Source organism: Macrosteles quadrilineatus, unplaced genomic scaffold (genome assembly GCF_028750875.1).
Source record: "Macrosteles quadrilineatus isolate MER2022 unplaced genomic scaffold, UCM_ALF_1.0 Scaffold_7__1_contigs__length_78375512, whole genome shotgun sequence".
Lineage (NCBI taxonomy): Eukaryota > Metazoa > Arthropoda > Insecta > Hemiptera > Cicadellidae > Macrosteles > Macrosteles quadrilineatus.
Genome location: NW_026542600.1, coordinates 33,078,301 through 33,101,706, shown reverse-complemented (window position 1 = coordinate 33,101,706; position 23,406 = coordinate 33,078,301). Strand labels below are relative to the sequence as shown.

Below are 23,406 nucleotides of genomic sequence, written 5' to 3'. Positions count from 1 at the left end.
TAATTTGGTTTTTGTGAAATTTGTAGTGCAACATCGTGAAACTTGTCATTTTATTGTTTTTGGACCATAACTTTGTATAAATGGTAATTGGAATCTTTTTACATTTCCATGTAGGGAAATAAATTCTAAACTATTTGTATATCTTGAAGTTTACATGCACAATTTTTTTTCTACCTACTCACATTTTCATTACAAACACTTCAAGTATACGGTTCAATAGGTTTGGTCTGTTGGTTTAGTTTATATGAATTTTCAAAAATATGACTGCAAAATTGCCAAAAATGCCTTGCCACTACAGAGTTTGCCCATTTCAAGTTGGAGGGTTAACGATACCCGCTTTAAAGATAACACTATAAAACTACATTATTATAAACACAATTATTAATATGCAATAGATACCGGGCGACATATGCTATGCACTACCGTGCTATTCTACCGTGCGCCACGCGCCGATCTATCTGCACTTCGTCACTGAGGAGGGGAAGTAGGACGGCGAGTGAGCCATCCCTTATATATCTCTAGCCCTGGGTAGATGTCTACGATTTTACTGTGACCGCAGAAGACGCTTACTACAATTTGGCCATGATTTAAGATTTTCTATAAACCGATTGTATAGTATATAAATTAATATATGTATTTTAAATTAATTATTTCCAAAACAACCTGATTTTGATCCGAATGCTCGAAGGTCAAGAATTTTACTCAACCCGAAAGAAATGAAAAATTTCTGGCCCCTACCTAAGACCCCTAATATTATTTTTTTTTTATCAATAGACTTACTTATTAGCTAGTCTCCTAGGTATTTTTGCCGATCGGATTGTTGGAAACAAAAGGTCAATTCATCGTGTTGGTTGAAGCAATACCATGGTGTATTCCTAAACCCTTAGGTTCCAACCTTTGAATGATCTGAATTTAAAGGGGCCTCTCTGGTAGGAGCCGCAGGGGGCTTCATTGATTCTAAATACGGCCCTGATAGTGCTCCAATATATCGAGCAGAGCTCAAAGTATTCACCAATGGACATTTTGTGGTCTGGAAATGGAGGAACATGGCAGCTAAATCACGGTTGTCGTCTGCCAAGCAAAAGAACATTACTGACTTTTTTCATCGTATGTAGTTAATAAAGTGAAGACCAATAATGTTTTGTCTGATGTATGTTTTTTTTATTTGTGTATATGATGTTATAAGACCTGCCATAAAGTATAATCAGGTATATAAATTTTCTTTTTTATAATTTCAATACAGTAGGCTTACCTAATGTTTTCTTCTTTACAGTACCGTATTTTACTTGCTTTGCTAGTTCCAAAACATATTCTATATGCTAATTATGGTTATGTTTTCTTATAATCTATTGGATTAACAATTTTTAAAGTTTTATTGTAAGTAAAAAAAACTCCTCTTATAAACCGACCTTTTTTGTGTTCCGACCATACTCCTGGTCAGGGTCGGATTAGCGAGGTTGTACTTTACATTAATTTTGTACTGAACAGACACTATATTTAAGTCATAAGTTGTAATAATGCAATTTACACTATCATTAAAAGACTTGGGAGAAATCTTATTGAGCAATCTACAAGTAATGTACACTAGTGAAATATATTGGTCCATTTATGCATTTACCGCAACCATATCAGTGCAACACTAAAAATTCAAAGTATTAACACTGGATAAGTGAAGATAAGCACATGTAAACCACAACCTTATACAGCTAACAAACACGCTGGAAAATTGGTGTAGTAATATTTCCAAACAAAAAACCTTAATTGGTTTTTTTCAGAAATTAACTATAGACTAGGTGGGTAAAAGGAGGAAGAGATAAGACAGTATTCTGAAAAAGAGATAATTTAATAGCTAGCCAACAGTCATTTTAAATTAAAGTGAGCATTACAATTTACAGATCATAACAATACAAAACATTAAAGAATAAGAACTGCATTGGTAAGGAGTGAGATTCACTTGGTAGAAGATTTAAACTACTACATGAACAAGTGTTTATACATCGGCTATGAAATATTGTCTTGACAGACAGTGGTATCAGTTCTCATCTAGAAATTACGATAGGTTCTAAATATTACTTTTTCATGGTTATGACGTGGTTTGCATTTAGTAATTATATATCATAGTCACATCAATAAGATTAGTGAAAATGTGGAATGTTACACTCTTAACAACACGACAACCGAGTCAAACTTAAACGTAAAAAAATAACACCAATACTTGCAAAAAAAAAAAAAACATGGTTAGCCTAAAATCTCAAAGCAAAGCATTAAATTTGAGTCCTTTTCTGTTAGTATCAATATTTCTGAAAAATTATTTAACTATATATTTTCAGCACACTATCAGAACTGAAAGACATCCTAATATTTCACTCTTTCTTAACTGGCCTGAAAATCAATTCTTAATTCTGACTCCATGGATTCTAAAATATAGAAATGGTATTTAAAAATATACCAGACAAAACGAGTTACATACTTTATTTTGTACTGAACAGCCACTGTATTTAAGTAATTTGAAATAATACAGTTAACACTAGCATTAAAATACTTGGGAGAAGTCTAACCAATCATGGTTTTAGATATGTGATGTATATATCTTCCCTGAATTATTATGCGAACAGTTATGGCTTCGACTCATGACCTTGAACACTGTAAACCTCTTTAAAAAAATTCAGAATCTTCACAGTTTATAACCAGTATATTTTCAACTCTCTAAACTACATCAATCAGAATACCAATCTTTTTAACAACAGAACTACCATACACCAACATCGAACTCGTAAAGCTCAAAATCTGGAAGTCCAAAGATGCAGGCTGAGTAAAACACAAAAATCTTTTCCAATTGTAACCATAAAACTGTTCAACAGCCTCTCAGCTGACGTGAAAAGCCTCCCAACTTCAAATTTCAAGAACCACATCATACAGGAACTTTTAGAATGGCCAGTATACTCCCTGAATGATGCAGAAGATATCCCACTATTCACGGGAAGAAATAGCCGAAAGGTATCTGACATAGTCAATCCCACAGGCTGGGTCAAAGACAAAGACCTCAAGTATCAAGTAAGTAACTTGACAAAATTCATAGGCAAGGACTTTTTTGAGAAATTTCTTACAAACTTTACAATATATATATATAAAAAAAAAAAATTAATTTACAATTATTCACAAGGCTCCATGGTTATGATGCCCCAAAAATCCCGGGAGTAGCAATCACAAGAATCAATGGAATCAGAATTGGCATTGGTCTATCAATTCCAAAATCGTAGATCGGCCCATTAAATTAAAAATAACGTAAAAATAGATAAGTGTGTTGCATCAAATCTGAAAGACTTAGGAAGTTCAAATTTAAATACAGTTTTACACATTAAGTATAGTTAAACAAGCATTTTAAACACAATTTGCACCACACTGCTTTGGAAATCCATAACATTTATTAAATAACTTCTTACATTTGCCTATTGGGTCTGATGATGATTGGAGTGTCCAATTGAAATCGATCACCACTTACCATCTTTTTTGTATATTTACCGTCTTGTGAAAAACAGTATAAGCGTTAATATATGTTTTAAATGTTATAAGACATTTCTTTTATTCACTTTCCATAAGATTTATCTAAAAATTTACTGTTTCATATATTTCATTTGTTTTTCCATTTTATAAACATACCATATGCAGCAAACACGTTTAATAATTATTATTTATTAATAATTATGTAGCCTATCTAATAAATAAAAAAAATAAATATCTCTGAAAGATTGTTTGACTATACACTACATGTTTTACTATTTATTTATGTTGATGTAAGAAAAAAACCTTGAACTCAGCTTAAAGAATTTATTAAAATAGAGTATTAAGCATCCTGATTATCAGTATTAATGTAAACTCATACAATATAAAACACTTAAAATTAGTTCCCATTATTTAATTAAGCCAGAAATTGAGCAATCTTTAGAAATCAAAAATACCCCCCGCCGCAGGAAACCTGCCGACTAAGCGAATTTCCATTTGTCTGAATAGATTTTCAATTAAATCCTAGGTTTGCTGCTACAAGGAAACTAATAAAGTGTATTTTTTAGTAAAATATTAATAGCTTTAGTATAAAATGAATAAATTTGCCAGGTTTGATCCATATATATCCGTAAACAAGCAAACTACAACTTTTTAAGCTCTTTAAAAAGGTCCAGAGAGAAATTGTGAATTTTTTTTTGAGGTTCAAACATGAGAAAAATCATTCATTCAAGTTTATCCCGCCTTACACCTTTAAACCAAATTTCATCAAAATTGGACATAAATCACTCAAGTTATCGCGTTCACTGACGTATATATATATATATATAAATAAATAAATATATAAAAATTTGAACGAATGGTGTTTTTGGCGTCTGGGGTCATCAAAATGAAAAAGTAAATCGGTCCCGGGCCTAGGTCTTACCGTGCCACCTACAACTAATTACAATAATAATATAACTTCCTGATAGGGAAATTCGCTAAAGGGCTGAGATAAATGAGATTCATTTGGACAATCATAACAAAATTTCCAAAACAGAAATTAAGAAGCTATTAAAATACATTTTCACAATTTTAAAATATAGTATATACATTTGTGTGAGTGTTTCACATTGCTCATAAATTCTACTGTAACGGTGCTGAAGGACTTGAAACCAACTCAGAATGAGTAACTCGATGAAATGTTATTGATGAAATTTACAACGGTTTAATTGCAATTATTTAACTATACTTATATTTTAATACTCCTAAAACCATACAAAATTAAGTGAAAATACATATTCAAAGAACCAGACAAAAATACATTGGTCAGAACTTATCATGTACTACCTCTGCAAAACAATTGCAAAGAATAACAGACAAAAACAAATTCGTTTACACAACCTAAAATAATAACAATGCAGTACAGTATCTATTAGCGGCCAGCTCCCCACTTTTTCAATTTTACACACCTTTCTCATTTACTGCAAAGCTATTCCATGTGGTGTGAAAATTAATGAATTATAGTAAATTGCACAATATAGTAGGTACTTATTAAAAATAGTTACAAATACAAAATATAATTAATTAATTATACAAAGTGCCCTGATATTTGCCGATTTCTAAGAATTTATGAACTATGTTTACTGTTAAGGAAATAGAGGATAATTTAAGGCCCCATATAGTAGATATCACAAAGAAAAAATACAGAAGTATTAACTTAACATAGAAACAAATTTCCTACTAATAACAATCTTCAAGAAACGAATCTATTTAACAACTAAACACAGACAATATATACAACATATTACTTAAACTTTTTATCGATATAAACATGGTAGCGCATACTCTTATTTAATCATGCTAGGTAACTATAGGTGTCCTTCTGGCCTTCAGTTCTTTCTAGATACTCTTTCTCAATCAGTATGTCGATGCATTTCTAGAACAAACATTTACCAATCAACAATGTATTCTTCGAAAAGAAAAACTATTAATACTAAAGGAACAGTATTTAAGCAACTTACTATCTATAAGTTGTTTGATTGATTAAAATAATAAAAACACCTGGTAATTTGTATTGCTTTGGTGTTGCAAACAGGTGCAATCAATTTGCATGCTTGCTGAGTTTTGCTTTATTCTAAAGATTAGCATCATCCTAGATGGTATAGATCTAGAAGTATACATAATTCATGTTATAAATATTTATATTTTATTAGGATTCCAACAAACGAATAAACCAAATTATCAATGTCCTTACAATCAAGAAGGCCTAGGAAAAACAAAAAAACAACCATGATGTCACCATTGAGACTAAGCCATGTGAATCGTTAGCGTTAGACATCATAATGCAACAGATTAGTGAACAGCTACAGCTTTCTATTCCTTGCTTGATATGTGATAAGGGCAATGAGGCAAAAACAAACTTGAGTTGATTCTATCCAAAAGTAATTCACATTTGAAAGTTTCATTTTTTTATTTTTGTGCAGGGTAAAAAGGTTTCTATTGGACCACTTTCCTTAGAGTTGGTCCTTCCCTGAAAGCTTGTTATTTCCTACACAGGTTGAAAATTATAAAATATTACCCCTCCATGGCCGAAAATTCCGAAATTGTACTTATTGTACGGAATTGTACGAATTGGAAATTTTTACTTTCTGAAAATATTACCTATAGCAGTGTTTCCCAACCGGTGTGCCACGAAATTTTAAGTAGTTAACATTTTTTTTATCTCATAATAGACGTGTTTTAAGTGCGGTTGCGCATTCATGACAGCATGTTCTTTTGCGTACAATTACTTGTCAGTGTTGAATCTATGAAGTCATGCCCCAACTTCCACTCCTAACCATTCACTACGTTTCACTTCTAACATTAACTAATAGTTCGAATCTTTGCCGGTAGAATTCGGTAGCGCACGGCATATCTGCCTTCCAATAGTTCAATAATCATCCACTAGTAAGCGCTAGGCGTAGAGAAGCGATAGCATAGCAACAGAACAGAATACTCTTTGTCAGTTAACCTGTCAGTGCTAGTGTTGTTTTGTACGTCGTTAGTATTGATTTTGTGTGACATGGATCGTTATTCAACAAAGAAAAACGATGTTAGTACCTGTTCTAACTCAAGTGAACAGACTAGTAGTGCTGACGTTAGTGGAAACAAAACTGTTATGGCAAGTAGGCCTACAAAACGAAAACATAACGAACGTAACGATGGTGGATCGGTTAAGTTTCGTCAGTACCATGACAGCTACTTTTCATTCGGGTTTACGTCGTCTGGTGGAGAAGAGCCGAAACCCCGTTGTCTAATTTGTAGTGACCAGCTGGCAAATGAAGCTATGGTACCAAGTATGTTGAAAAGACATTTAGTTACGAAGCATGCTTTTGCTGCTGAAAAACCGGTTGAATATTTTAAAAGACTTTTGTTAAATCAATCCGCACAGGCTTCAACATTTACAAAACTCTCTTCTGTATTGGAAATAGCACGGGAGGCCAGTTACGTTGTAGCTGAATTAGTTGCTAAAAAAATGAAATCACACACAACAGCTGAATCAATAATTTTACCAGCTTGCTGTGAAATTGTTAAAATTATGTTTGGCGAGGAATGTGAAAAAGAAATTAGGAAAATCCCATTGTCTGACAATACAATAAGTAGGCACATTGAAGACATGTCCAAAGACGTTGAAGCTCAAGTTATTGAAAAACTTAAAACAGTAGATTTTTTTGCTCTTCAGTTGGACGAGTCCACAGATATAACCGGGAAACCTCAGGTTCTAACATTTGTTAGATTTATTTGTGAAAGTGAGTTAATTGAACAGTTTTTATTTTGCAAAGACCTTCCTGGAAATACAACTGGACTAGATATTTTTCAGCTAGTGAACAATTATTTCTCCGCTAATAGTTTGTCATGGCAGAATTGTTTGAGCGTTTGCACAGACGGTTGTCCTGCAATGGTTGGCCATATAACAGGTTTCTGGCCTTGGTTAGGAAAGAAAATCCTGATATTATTTTTACACATTGTTTTCTTCACAGGGAAGCTCTAGTTGCCAAGTCTTTGGTACCTGAGCTGAATGAAGTTTTGCAAATTGTTATAAAAATGGTTAACTTCATCAAGAGTAGCCCTTTGAAGTCCAGGTTTTTTGACAGTTTGTGTTCTGCTATGGATGCTGAGCACACCCAGCTATTACTACACACAGAAGTGAGATGGTTATCACGAGGACGAGTCCTTCAAAGATTTTATGAACTTAGAGATGAGTTATTGATATTTTTTACTTGTGAAGAATCTGAGTATGCTGATTTTCTTAGTAATGAAAACTGGTGTGCGAAAGTAGCTTTTTTGGCTGACATATTTGGGAAATTGTATTTTTTGAACAAAGGCATACGAGGAAAGCAAGAAAACATTCTCACTTCCACTGACAAAATAAGTTCTTTCCAGCAGAAGCTTTCGATGTGGATAACTAAAATTGAAAAACATGGAACCTTGGACATGTTTGAACTGACAAAAGATTGTGACATTGACTCAACTTTTTCCGAGCTAATTTTGAAAAGTCTGCGTCTGTTTGAAGGAAATATAAAAAAGTACTTCTCATCCCTTGATATTTCCTCAATGGACTGGGTGAGAAATCCTTTCATTGAAACTGCTTACAAGACTGCAGTGTTTACGACTGATGAAGAGAGTGAGCTGATCGACTTAAAAAATGATCGTGGTTTAAAGCTACAGTACTCCTAAATAGTTGAAGATGCGGAAGCAGAATCAAAACTGAAGAAAACCAAAGTTAATATTGATATTTCATCTTTTTGGATTCCTTTGCTAAAGGAGTATCCGTTAATTTCAAAGAAGGCCATGAAAGCAATATTGCCCTTTTCTACTTCGTACATTTGTGAAGCATTCTCATCAATGAACGCAATCAAGACCAAAACCCGTTCTCAACTAAAGTCTTTGGAAGACGATATGAGAGTCTGCTTGTCAACCATTCGTCCAAGAAAGAAACTTTTAATGAACAAACGTCAAGCACAAGTTTCCCACTAGAACTGAACCAGGGTTTATTAAACATTTCTTACTCAGTATTGGTAAATTCATACATTTTAATCAAGCTTAATGTGTTATTATTATTTAAAACTTTCCATTTAATAAAAACTAAATAATGTACAAGATAACAAATGTGAGTTTTATATTTTTTACCTTGGTAAACCCATCTTTATATTATACACATATATATATTTACTAGTAAAAAACAGGTTTTACGGGGTAAGATGTAATTGAAAAAAAGAGTTTTTTATGCACTTACTAAATGTAATTTCAACCAACGATATTTTTGTAGACAAGTGTGCCGTGACTACAAACGTGTTCTAGCTAGTGTGCCCTGAATGGAAAAAGGTTGGGAAACACTGACCTATAGGTTGAATTGTAAATAATTGAGAAAACCATGAAAATACCTGTATATGACAACAGAAAATGTTTTGAAGGCTTCTGTATAGCGAATATTGAAGCGATATTGAGATTGAAAGGTTAAGTAAAGTATGTTGGTGTCCTAGACCAATGCTAGCATACCTTGGTCATCTACGCATTGGAAACCTTAAGTTGTATATATTCCTATTTTGTGTGGCTTATTATCAACACTGGCTGGTAAACAGGTTATTGGAACTAAACAAGGACTCAGACTAGTGATGGGTCAGTAACACTTTTTTAAAGTCGGTACCGGTACCGGTTCCTAGCCAAAATCGGTTCTCGGTTATGGTACCATCAGTACCTTATTTTAATTTTTTAGCATAGACTACATAATTTTTTATTTTAAAACAAAATATCCATACAGTATTTCAATTTTACAGTAATTTGCATTAGTATAGGTTGGTACAAAACTTAAGGGATTAAGAAAATAAAATTTATTCGTAAAAAAAAAACTTAAATAGACAAACACATTCAAATCAAAATAATATAATGTAGCAGAAGTGGAAACGTCATCATCGTCGATCGCGGCAACATCACTCACGGTCCTGTAGACGTCATCATTGTCTCGTCATCGCGGCAAAATCATGAACATTTCCCGTGGCCGTGTAGACATCCTCAGGAACTCCCGTGGTCACGGAAAAGTGTTCATCGTCGTCTGCGATTGCGGCAAAATCATGAACATCTTCTGCGGCCGTGTAGACAACATCATGAACTATCACAGTCACGGAAACGTCTTCATTGTCGTTCAAGATTGCGTTAACGTCATCGTCATCATCCGTGATCGCAATCTCGGCAAAATTATTTTCCATGGCCGTGTTAACATCATCATTGACTCCCGCAGTCATGAACACGTCATCATCGTCTCCCGCCATCGCGGCAAAATCCTTAACATCTCTTGCGGCCATGTAGACATCATTGTCATCTTGCACGATCGTGGCGATATCGGTAATTTTTTCGGCATTATCATTATGGGTACTGAAGGTACCCGTATCGACATTTCACCATTGGTTCTCGGTTTCGGTTTTTATATGATGTGAAGTACCGACCCATCACTAACTTAGACCCTTTTGAAAATCATACTAAGCTTCTAGATTTATTCTTGAAAGCCAATGACATGATAGGCCACGCTTAATCCCTTTATTTATGTCTATCATAGGACCTGAACTATATGCTGTGTTAAAGAACTTGCTACTACTGGATAAACCGGCAGATAAAGCTAGGGAAGGACAAAATTGTTAGTTTTGAGGGATCATTTCATTCTTAAGGAAAATGTAACAAACAAAAAGTTCATGTTGAACAAACAAACTCAGACTCAACAGAAGGGTACAATTAATTCTGAGTTGGAAACGACAAGCAACGACTGGAGGAGGGAAAAGTCAAAATCAAAATCTTTTGTTCTTTGAGTTCCGTTAGTCGAGTAAACAGTCACCAGCAAGATTCAATTGATCGATGGGTTGACCCGTTTAAGTGATCATAGTAATTTGTTATACAACTATTACCAGTGGCAGTGTATTGAGAAGTAAGGTGATTTTGAGGCCTCGTTCAACTTCGATATCACAAAAGTTTTTAGGAAATTTGTTATTGTGGGTTTGCAAACTAGTCGTTGGAATAACCAGAAGAAAATTCCCTCCCGTTTTGACAGTTATAACATAAAAAATTTTGCTGTGAAAATCAACAAAGAACGTTATCCTCAAGAAATTCAGAACATACACATCACTGAAGGCAAATGGAGACTGTTGTACGAACAGTCGGTAAGATATCGTCTGGTGAACTTTGGAGACACCAATGTGTTCGTATGTCCTTCAGAGTTCAAGAATGACTACATATCCGCTGTTGGTGATAGACACTCATCTCCACCCAATGAGCACAGATCGCTCTAGAAGCGACATCCAGATTGAGTTAGATTTCGTAAAAGCTATAGCGACCGCGCAAGTTGATGCCGGAACAACAGCATACGTAGTCGTGGTCTTTGAAACTGGATTCAGTTACGACATTGCAAGAAACATCATTAGACAACTGTTAACAATTTCTAGATCACTGTGAGAAAATAATAAAATTAAAAAAAATATTACTTTTGCTCCAGAGTGATGAGGGAAGGGGTTGAATTTATCCTCATAAGGTCCATATTGGATCCTGGAGTAGGAAATACATACATAATCTAAGTTTGGGGTTGGAAGACACCTCCCAGTTTTACTCCCATAAGAGCCCATATTGGATCCTGGAGTAGGACACAGATATACTCTACTAGTGAAAGTGCCGGTGGGTCTTCGTTACCTCCCGATTTTGACTCCCATAAGAGTCTATATTGGATCCTGGAGTAGGACTAACATATATACTCTACTGGTTGGAGGGGGGGGGTTGACATGGCCCTATTCCAAGCAGCATCTTGCAATTTCTTATCTGCCTCCCATCGGTCTTTCGGCACGCCTATGATCCCTATACCACATGTCATGTTTCTTGCACGCTTTGTCTAAGGGGTTAACTCCTTTGTCACCACGAGCCAGCCAAGTTTGAAAATAGGTAATTCTCTAGTCTGTTGGGGTCTGGTCCAGAACCAACCATTGGATGAGTGGAAGTAAATGGGTGGGAAATCCCTGGTCTGTTGGGGCTGGTCCAGAACCGGCTTTTCCCTACTACTCATGGATCATCCAAGGGGATAATCAACACATTATTGGGCTTATTATGGACTGTGTCTGCACACGTATGGGAACCCACACATGTTGAATGACCACAGAGCTACACATGTCAGTGCGACACATCAATCAATAGCCACCATATCCCCGTCAGCTGGACGGAACCAGTACCACTAATACTTGAATGCAAGGCTATGCATTGCTCGATGGCACATTCAGAGTTGATGGACAAATGTGGTGATGTCCTAGGTATGTCATAGTGTTAGGCCTACCTTGATCATGTGTACTCGTGGCTTGAACCTGGAGCTGAGCTGATTTAGCACCTCAGCCACCAGTTGCTGATGCTTCAGCATCTTCCTCATCTTCATGATCCTCACAATGGCTGCCTGAATCAGCAGTTTGCGATCCTCCTCTATGTGTTTGTGAGTCGTCTCTTGCTCCAGCTTAGTCTCAGCCTTCATCGGGATGTTTATGTTCACTCGCAGTTTCTTACTGCAAAAGTGTACATTCAAATATGAGAAAAAGATATATAAAACCAAAACATTACATTATTATATGTATTACTGGGCCCATAAAATAAATAAATGGATAAGTGAGTCGGTGGCTCAGTCGGTATCAGACAAGCTGAAATTCACTTTGTCTGCAGGTTTGCTGCGGCGGGGATATTTTTTTTTTAGATTGGTAGTTTGATTTAATGAATTCAGTTCTGACTGGTAGTGTAGTCAAAATAATATAGTAGAAAAAAAAACAACCCTTTAAAAAGGGTATCATGGATCATGATGTTTTTAGGAGGGCTTGGGGCTAGTGTCACTAAAACTGCCGCTAGAAATTATTGGCTAAAGAGCAGATGTAATGTACAATGAATGTGGAATAGTGTATAGAGATAGGACAAGGCAAAATGTTAGCAGGTTTTCCATATGCGAAATAAGCTATTACCATAGGTCTCATGGTAAGACCTGGAACCGGAACCAATTGCTTTTTCTTTTTGAGGTCCTCAGAGACCAAAAACACCATCTGTTCAAATTCATATAGGCTACATGTATGTGTGTCTGTTAGCAAAATAACTTAACTAAAAATGTTCTCATTTTAGCGAATTTCCCAAATAGGGAATATTAGCGAATTTCCCAAATAGGGAATATTAGTGAATTTCCCAAATAGGGAATAAGCTAATACCGTAGTAGGCCTACTCATGGTAAGACCTGGACCCGGGACCGATTTACTTTTTCGTTTCGAGGTCCCTAGAGGCTAAAAACACCATCCCTTCAGATTCATAAACCTCGTTTAACGTCCCGAATATAGATATGTATACATACAGCAAAATTAATAAAAATAAAAATATTTTTTTTCTTTTTCTGTAATTTATAGAATGTTGTTAATAGTTGAACTATGGAGCACTTTTGTCCAAAATATTTGTTTAAAATTATTTTATTTATTTTTTTTATAAATAACGGAGCCAAAATAGATAAGCGGATATATCCTATAGTCCGGGAAGGGTTAAGGAGTAAGCACTAAACTGAGTTCAAAACATTTCCAAAACTAATCAACCAATTCACACTAACTTACTTCTTATATCCGAAGAAGAGGGACACAGTTGACCCCAAGTGCAGGTCATTTTCATCGTCATCGCAGACCAAAAGCTTTGCCTTCACCAAGATCTGGATTACTTGGATTAAGAAGTCATGCTTGATCCGAGTAGAGTCTAAGAGTTGTGCAACGGTCCAGCTTTCACTTACGTTGTACTGAAGAAGAACTGCCATCTGGAATGTGGAAGCTTGTAATGTGTACCTGAAACATTTATGACCAAATGTCAGTTACTGTTATATTCATCCAGATACCTGTATGGGAATTAGTGGTAGTTCCTGAATCATTTGATTACTATTCTAAAATGTTGACATTGTAAAGAAGAAAAAAATATTTCCCTCTTAAATGATTTATTATTACTTTTACAAACCCTTATTTAACTCCTGATTCTTTACAAATCTGATGGTTGCCACTGGGTTGGAAGAATCAAGAGAACATTATCACAAGTCAGAGCAATGGCAGTGGAAGCTTGATGTTAAATAAAATTGAAAGTGGGCCCTGTAGAATAAAAATTATTACCAGATATCCTTAGGAAACAGCCTAGTATTGTTTATTTCTTCCGATAGTTTTTTGAAAATTCTTATAACTACACTGAATTTAATGTTACGCTACCAACACCAAAATAATGAGTTAAACTGAAAGGTATATCTTTTGTAACGTAACTTTTATCAATTACTCATTTGTTTTCTGTAATAAAAAATGTAATACTGACACTGAACTGAGAAATAGTATCATCAAGGACAAATAATTAGTGATGGACAGATCCAAGAAAATGTCGGTACCGGATCCGGATATTGAAAAATTCGGATCCGGATCCAGATACACACTGTCATAAGGGCAGGTTAAAAAACATAATTAACAGAATGCCAATTTAAATCATACTGTTTAAAATTAAATTGGTAATGTTTAAAGGTTAATATCTTATATATAGTGTAATCTCCAGTTGAGCCCATAATCCCTCATTTTTTTGGGACACTAAAACTTTTCGAAATCTTATAATGAAACTATGTGCTAAGTTTGCACGACCACCAAAATGGTATCTGTGTATATTTTACTATAGTTCGATCTTGAGTATGCTATATCGTGGTTTGTGCATGCAGCATCCAATTTATTTATGCCTGGATCACCTCTTGTTAATCTCTTCAGGTCCACAGTACTGATAGCCAGGTATGTGAAGATCTACAGGTAAAATACCCTGTGTCTGTGTACAAGAAGACTATACTGTGTTCTAACATATTAGATGGAGGAGTCTTGACTTCACCCTGTATGTACACAGAAAATCTTGATGTGTCGAATCCGGATCTCAAATCCACCGAATCTTAAGAAAAGATTCGGATTCGAGAATACAAATTTTTTCTAGAATAGAATTATAAGGCATATACTGTGACATTGCCTAACCATAGAGGTTATTGGCGTCATTATATACAGTAACTGTGTCATTGCTTGACCATAGAGGTTATTGACGTCGTAATATACAGTACTGTGACATTGACTAACCATAGAGGTTATTGACGTCGGCAATATACAGTCCTGTAACATTGGCTAACCATAGAGGTTATTGACGTCGTAATATACAGTTCTGTGACATTGCCTAACCATAGAGGTTATTGATGTTGAATACACAGTACTGTGACATTGACTAACCATAGAGGTTATTGTCGTCGGCAATATACAGTACTGTGACATTGACATTTAAGTCTTCTTGTAAACAGAGACAGATAGTCTTCTTGTACACAGTCACATATAGTCTTGTACATGGATACAGACAGCTTTGTGTTAGTAAAAAATCGGGACAAAATCGGTCTTGTACATGGATACAGACAGCTTTGTGATAGTAAAAAAATCTGAAAAAGTCGGATCCATCAAAACCGGATCCAGCCCAAGATCCGGAATTTTTTGGATCCGATCGGGTGCCGGTTCTAGCTCGGATCCGGCGTATCCGGTAGTCCTATATCCGGATCCGACCATCACTACAAATAATGCAATGAACTGGAAAATAGCAAGTGTATATTGAGCACTTTGACTTACCATAGACAATACAAATTTCTAACGGTCAAAAAGAGAACCCTTATTTTTTGTTGACCTTATACAGAATTATAGAAATATTAAACAAGAAGAGAGGATTATTTTTATTTATTTATTGGAATTATCGATGTTGCGACGAAAAGGAAACCAGACAGGGCAAAGTGAACGTTGACCCTGCCTGTTTAGTCAGTCAGTCTCGTCCTAGCCACCAGCGAAGCAAGTGACATCCTCCCCGGAGAGTGTAGTTAAGTAGTGTAGTATTACCATAGGTACACTTTACCGCTCTTACGTTCACTTTGGACATTTGATAGTGTAATATACTACTACATTGGTTTAAATATTATTTCGTTATTCGTTAAGTAAAAGAAGAATATACTTTTGTTTGCATTTTAGTTGTTGCATAGGTGGTTATTTGTAGTTTCCTTTGTTTTGGGAACCAGGGTCACTCCCCTGACACCCTGGGTCATTTCATCTACTTTATTTGCAGTTAGCTATCGAGGCACACTCCCTCGCCGTTAACACTTAAAGTTTAATCGCTCCAGGGTCGATCCCCTTACAACCAGTGTCAGTTCATCGACTTTATGCGTCGTTAGCAATCAAGGCACAATCCCTCGACGTTATCCCTCAGTTTTAATTGTTTTGGGAACCAGGGTTGCTCTCCTGACACCCAGTGTCATTTCATCGACTTTATAAGCTAATGAGGCACAATCCCTCGCCCTTAACTCTTTAAGCTTAATCGTTTTGAGGACCAGGGTCGCTTCCCTGACACCCAGAAGGTAGGAGTTGGTGATGATGAGCCTTACAGAATAAACCTTAGACTTTTGAGTCTGGACAGAATTCTGAGCCTTCTCCTACAAACAAAACTCTTGCGGGAATGTTAAGGTAAGAACAAATCTCGATTGACCCCTGGAAATTTGGTAACCCGCGCAGATTGAACTATTTAGGTCACCGATTTTGATTCTGAACACCCCACCGAAAACAACGGTCACAAGTTGTATCTACTAATGAATATTTTAAAATGTCTTTTGTTGCCGACAAAAACTGAATCTAGTTATTTTAAAAGACAATTTGTTCTGCTTCAAGTTGCGGTCATGCAACTGACAGCAGCATCAAAGGAAGGACAGTGTGAGTATTTAATAGTTTGAGACACTCTACGCCGCAAAATCCTCATTAGTCAACTGGCCAGTACTGTACTGGATCAGAAGCGAAGGTCTCGTCAGATGCTGTTTGCGCCCGTTAGGCTGGACACACAATCCTGGATACAGCCTTTTGGCTTTTATATATATCAAAAATAGATTATTTAATAATTACTGGCCTTTAGGGGGAATTGTCTAAGATCGGTATCACACAATCCTTCGACACGACTATCAGAGGTTAACCAGCAACCTACCACCATTTTTTTCTTTAATTTCACAAAGCCCAATTCAGTATTAGTGACAATTTCAATATTTATTCTTTAAAATGCAAATGAAAGGTTACATACACAATTTCTCAAAAAGGGCAGACCTCGTGGCAACAATTATTTTAAAGTTGTACGAGGTGTTAGCCTGTCCTACGTACGGGAATTCAGTAGCCTAGTCAGTTAAAACCGTGTACAATTCAGATCAGCTAGTTTACACATATAAAGACAAAGTTTCTTGCAGTTTTAATGTGAAAAATCATCTTGTAAACAAATGTTGTGTGACCAAATATGTTTTTATTCCATCTTAGGCCTATACGATATGCATTTTAAATCCGATAATCTTACAATAAAACAGCAATTCTGCAATTTTTACGATGTGAAAAGCGTTGAAGTGAGATTTGCAGCCGATTCGCACAGACGCACACTGATTATAAGTAGCCTACAGTAGAGAGAGTAATAGCATAGATAAAACAAAATAGTGACAGTGAGAAGTGTATAGACCTAGTCAACGATACCACCTTCCATAGCATATCTGCCTCTTCCAATATTATTATCACCACAATACAACTACTATACACAATTCCCAGAAGGTCTGAATAGAAACGACCTAAAATAAAACGATAGTATCCAATAAAATTCACAGTACACATAATTTAACTTTGGTGTCCTAACATCAAAACTAATAGTCACATCTATCCTTTATATCAATTTCACTGCATTAATTGCTAAATAAATAAGCGTAAACAAAGAAAAGTAAAAACAATAACAGTTTGTTTTGAAACAGCTGTTTGGTTCAAATAACATTCATTTGAAAAAAAAGAACTGGTCACATGTAGCAGGAATATAAAAAGTAAACACGCTAGTGAAGCTAATGACGTAATTGTCAATGTTTATAATCCATACCGTTATCAGTTCTATCCTTGATAATTACCCACCCTCATTCAATAAATGTACATCGCAATTTCCCATATTAGTTAGTTTAAACTACAATATATTCATAGTTGAAAGAAAAGTTATTTTCACGTTTGGGGGCGCTGATATAGGCGCCCCCAAACGTAACAACAACTGAACACGACATAAAAGGATGGTTTGTCTAATTGCAGTATCCTAGGTCAATGTTGACTTTGTGTTCAATCTATGTCATCCATCTGTTTATCTTTGTATAAAACCCGGCTGAGGTTGTGGTGGTAATTTAAAATCGTGATTCCTGATTATTCTTGATCTTCTTTTTATGACATCAATATTTCCGGGCCTAATCCAAACAAAGTTAAAGAAGACAAACATTAATTGTAAACAAAAAGCTACCATGAAGAATTAAAACATGTAAACATTGTTATTTTTCTAATCTTTCCTTGAAAAGTGGAGCAGTAAAATAACTTGCATTTATCCTTTGTTATTAAGACTCGTGTACAGAGCCTCGATTTGTACTGTGGTTTAATTAATTTTGGTTAAAACTGTGGTTTAAACTGTGGTCTAATTATCTCTACTAATCTTACTTATTTCCTATAATCAATGACAAAAATAAAATAACCTCATAGTTCCATAGTTTATATTTAACCAGCTGTTAGTTAAAACAAATTATATTGCTCTAAATCGAAGATTACAAAGATTGCTTTAAAAAATCATTCGAACATCCTAGTATTTTACTATAATTAATCTGCCATCCTCTTACATAAGAATTGAACGTATCAATGATTAGCATTACACATAGTATAAATAAGTCAACCCTAAGTATGTCTTTACATTTGTATCCAAATGCTGAATTTGTGATACAAAAGCTGAATGTTTACAGCTGTTATGTTACACAAATTATTTTATGCCAAAAGCTAGTTTAGAATCTTAGCGTCGGCTGCTAGACTTTTTAAAAATTAAAACATAATTTCTAAAAAACTGGGACCCTAAACTAAAATTATGGCTTCGACATTCCCTAGTTCTCAAAATTATCTTTCTTTCAACACAAAAATCATGAAAATCCATCGAGTGGTTGATTCAGAATCGTGAAATAAAAAAACACTGTTTCGTTTTAATATTATAGATAATACAGAACTATGGCAAGAATGTAGAACAATGTTACATATGTACAAACAGTTACTTTAGTTGCAAATGACTAGGATGTAAACAGATTTAAATTGGTACAAATAATTTTAAAATACAACAACTAACATGTGCAGCGGACAGGAATACACAATGACTGCCGATCACAAACCAATATCAGAAACAATCTTACACTAACATATAATATATAAAAAGTACTTAGGCAACATACGTTTGGACAGCACAAATACACAAAATACACAGTTTTGGGCAGACCTCCAACTACGCGAAAATGTGAATAGATTGCAAAATCCAATTTAACGTGAAATTTCATAACGGCGGTTTGCACTAGCAGGAAAGTGGAACTTCCAATTTTCTTTCAATGACTGGGTTTTGATTAAACCTGGCTAAGTACCGCAACTTTTTGATTAATTTACACGAGACCGACGGAGGCTTACCCAAACGCAGTACAATATGACACAGACACAACAAGACTGGGGACGAAGCCTGGATTTGAGGTTCCAGTTTGACTCTTGTGGCCAATCACAGGCCGGTCATTTATTTTACTGCAATTGGTTGCCTACTGATTAGCTGATTTGTTTTGATTTGTTTCCATGTTGTACAACATGGATCCTCGATTTCAGACCAAATTAAGATGCACAAAATAACTAAGGTATATAAAATCAATTAGGTCGGTGTATTACATTACTAACAAAATATGTTGGAAAATGTATATACATGACTAACATCATGTAAAAAATTATATATAGCCTAAATAATTAAAATAAATTAGCCTAATACAAAAATTATATGTAAAAATATGTGTAAAAATATCACAATAAACAGACATACAAACAATTCTCTACTCATTTAGGAAAAATTATATTTTTTATTAGAAAGTTTTAGATACAGGAATCACACAATATTTAATATTGCAAGTGTGGAAGTCGTCTGCACATTTAACCACTATTTCGCAAAGATTGGTGTAAATAGTTAGAATATGTAACAAAAGTCACGAGGTATTGAAAATTATGCCTAATGATTCCTTGATGATTTCTAGGGTTTCCTTGATTGATTGATTTCTGTATCGAAGACTTAGAGGATCAGCCCATCTCTAACACGTGTATTTAGTGATATCTGTCTATGGCTCAAAACAACAACAAAAATACTGGACTTATTACTTTGCAATTAAGGCTGCTATTCCAATAACACATGAGTGCCTTAAAGACTATCAGCTTATGCCCAATACTGCCTTATGATCAACTACAAACAAAATAGGAAGCAAACAGGGATATACTTAAAGCGTGATTTCCTACCTGTTCTTGAAGCAGTTGGTGACCAGTTCTCCTTTAGACATGTTGTACAGCCAGTTAAGTTTCCTGCCAGAATGTTGGCTGCTGTAGAAAGTGGTGAAGCGGTGCACACTGCGCTCCAGCTGTTAACCCATATTAAGATAATTACTATTCTAATTAAAGTTAAATTTTATCTATAGTCGATTCTGATTCTCGGTATTGAGGGTTTTTGGATTCCATACCAATTCAAGAATAGTATTTAAATACACATTTTAGAATTATTTTATCATTATTTATCCATTACAATTACGACAAATCACAACAATCAGGTCTACAGTATCCCTACTTTTAATGAATAAGTTCAATTTGTTATGTGAATATAATTTGAATGTTGTTATGTGTACATACCTAATCTTTTATAGCCTAAATAAAAAAAATCATTTAATTTTTGAAATGAAATGAAAAAGTTCTTCATTTAGCAAGAAAAGGTAATAATTGCATTCCACAAACAACACATTAAAACAATAGTTCCAAAACAACCAATCAATTTTATCATTAAAATTTTTCTTTTAGTAATACTAGCTGCATTCCTAGGGGTCTCAATCCCGGGATCCCGGGATCCCGAATCCCGGCCGATATTTGATAACTAGAAATCCCGGGATTGGTGACTTTTAATCCCGGGATTAACGGGATTGCAAAACCTATGTTTATATTGATTTTTTTGTGAATTTGGGGACTTTTACTTACAGAAAACTAATAAAAATAGTCCAATAACACTTGAAACGCATATACTCTTTGACGATTATATGAAATGGTATAAGTAATGAACTTTTTGATTGGAAAAATTAATTATCATTAAACTCAAATTGCGAACGAATGTAGGCCTAAATGTATGTTTCAGTTTTTAGACGATTTGGATTTACTTTCTGTAATTGTTATTACATTAGCTATAACTTAATTACAGTAGGCCTACAAGTTATACACTGTAAATAAGAAATACGTGCGATGAAAGTTCCACATGGTAATATTTATTTACTTAAAAAACGGAAACATTGCGCAGTGTAACACTGGTAAGGCCAGTTTAAAACATTAAAGTACTCAACGAGGGGACTTCTCGCTCATTTAAAATGGCTAAAAAGTTAAAAATCATAATATCGGCTTAGACGAATCCCAAAATCCCGGGATTGGATTGAAGGCGTTACGCCGGGATTGGATTGAAGGCCCGGGATTGAGACCCCTATGCATTCCTTAGTCAATTCTACTAAGTTCTAATTAATTCTAGTACCTTCTTAGTTAATTTTTTACTATTTTGTTTTGTATTCATACATTGTGTAGGTCTATCCAAATTATAATTAAATGTGTAATCCTTAATCAAAGTAAACATCTAATTATTAGAATGTTAAACAACTTTGGAATTGGCCCAGCTATTATTTGCATTTGATTAAATTGTATGTGCAAAGCAATTGCAATTCAATTCAACATAGTTGGAATATAATGTTTTATAGTAAAGTAGTGATGGGCCGATTCCTGAATTAGTCGATTCTGATTCTACAATTTTGGTTTCGATTCTCGGTTCCGCAATCGATACCGATACCTGTTATACCTGATAACACATACAACTTATGTGTGCTTCTCGCTATCCCTATAAATAAAGGAGCATGTTATTTTTATTCAATCTTTATACAATAAGATAACTTGAATTGCTATTGCTTAAGGTTACATAGATTAGGTTAGCCTTTAAGGAAAATAGGATAGGCTACTTCAAGAAGACATGCATTTTAACATATTTTATTAAATTAAATTGAGACAACAATCACCGGTTTAGGTGAATGAATGAATGAATATATAGGATTTTTTGAGAGGATAGCAGGCTTACCTGAATGGGAAGAGTCCAAACTGGCACAGGAAACACAAAACATAACTTTACACTATATACACAAAACATTAGAATATTTCACTGTCACTGACAGCATTTTCAACTAAGGAAGAGAGAGTTTTTTAGATGTCCAAAATGGTGGCCAGTGAGTTGTTGAGTCAGTGTTGCCAATAGTAGAATTCAAAAAACACATTTTCAGTTTATCTTATATGCACTATATATATATGAATAAATATGTAAGCCTGCTAGTTGGGTTGGATTTTGAAGTGGAGTGGGTTAGATGAAAGGTATTATCTAAGGTTTAGGTTTGGGGGTTGTCTAGACTTAGTAAACCATTGGTAGGACAGTTCCCATCTTCTAAGTTGTGACTGGTTACATTGAGGAGGTAGTGATTTGACTATTTTGGTTGTAAAGCAGTCATTGAAACTAGGGTTGTTGTGGCTCTGGGCATGTTGTACAACTGGTTTGTCTTTGTATCCAGTAGATACATCTTGTCTATGGCCATTCATCCTGGTTCTGAGGCTATTGGTGGATAGGCCTACATACTGTGCCTCACATTTGTTACATTGTAGTTGGTAGATAATGTTCTTCGTTTCACAAGTGTTGAAGCCTCGGATGTTGTAGTTTTCTTTGGTTGTGGAACTGGAAAATGTTTGGCTGGGTTGATTTATTTCACATGTTTTACATCTCTTGTTATCACAGGGATATGAACCATTAGGGCGTACGTTGTTTGGGTTGTTGTTGGCCGGGTCAGGAACTTTTGGGTGGACTAGTATTTTTCGGAGATTGGGTGGTTGTCTAAAAACAATGTTTGGTGGATCTTTCAAAAAATTGATGGTGTGGTTGGAGGCCTTGAGGATTTTGAAGCCCTCTTTTAAAATGCCATTCAATGAATGTAGTCCTTGGTGGTAGTCCGTGACAAGAGCAATGTTTTTGCTATTTCGTTTTTCATTATTTGGTTGTGGATGGTCTTGCGCTAAGCGGATTTGGTTCTCCACCAGCTTTCTAGGGTAACCCCTTTTTATGAATGCGTCAGATATTTTGTTATTGAACTTGTTTAATTCATCATCGTTGCTGCAGATCCTTTTGCCCCTGATGGCTTGACTGAACGGGATGGATCTTTTGGTGTTCTTTGGGTGGTTGCTGTTAAAATGTAAATACTGTAGATGGTTGGTAGGCTTGAAGTGTACACCGGTTTGTATGAGTCCATCTTGAATATTTATTTCTAGGTCCAGGAAAACTATTGTTGATGTTGAGATGTTGCTGGTGAATTTAAGGGAACTGAAACTGTTAAGGCTGTCAATAAACTGTTTTAAGGAGTCTGAGCCTGAGGTCCACAAGATAAAAATATCGTCTATAAACCGGAACCAACACAAAGGTTGTATTTTTTGTGATTGTAGGAAACACTTTTCGAGTTTCCCCATGAACAGATTTGCGTAGGATGGGGCCATCCTCGTACCCATGGCAGTGCCTTTAGTTTGTAAATAGTTTCTACCTTCAAATTGAAAATTGTTTTTTTCTAGAATGAACTTAGCCATGTTCAGTAGGAAAGAAGTTGAGGGCTTAGTGTTTTTGGGGCGTTGGTCCAGGAAAAATTCTATAGCCGCTAGTCCATGTGTAAGGGGGATGTTAGTGTACAGGGAA

General features: G+C 35.2%; 1 protein-coding gene across 1 annotated transcript in view; it reads right to left on the bottom strand.

Annotated features, from left to right (window-relative positions):
* Positions 1-1,824: 1,824 nt before the first annotated feature.
* The window catches only part of LOC128997816 (cullin-1-like), a 58,948-nt gene continuing 37,366 nt past the window's right edge, over positions 1,825-23,406 (bottom strand). The window contains exons 11-14 of the mRNA XM_054423553.1: positions 19,911-20,029; positions 13,116-13,337; positions 11,825-12,044; positions 1,825-5,419 (exon numbers count right to left, since the gene is read on the bottom strand). Of these exons, the coding sequence (XP_054279528.1) occupies positions 5,339-5,419; positions 11,825-12,044; positions 13,116-13,337; positions 19,911-20,029 (642 nt within the window). The 3' untranslated portion in view covers positions 1,825-5,338. The remainder of the gene's footprint in view (positions 5,420-11,824; positions 12,045-13,115; positions 13,338-19,910; positions 20,030-23,406) is intronic.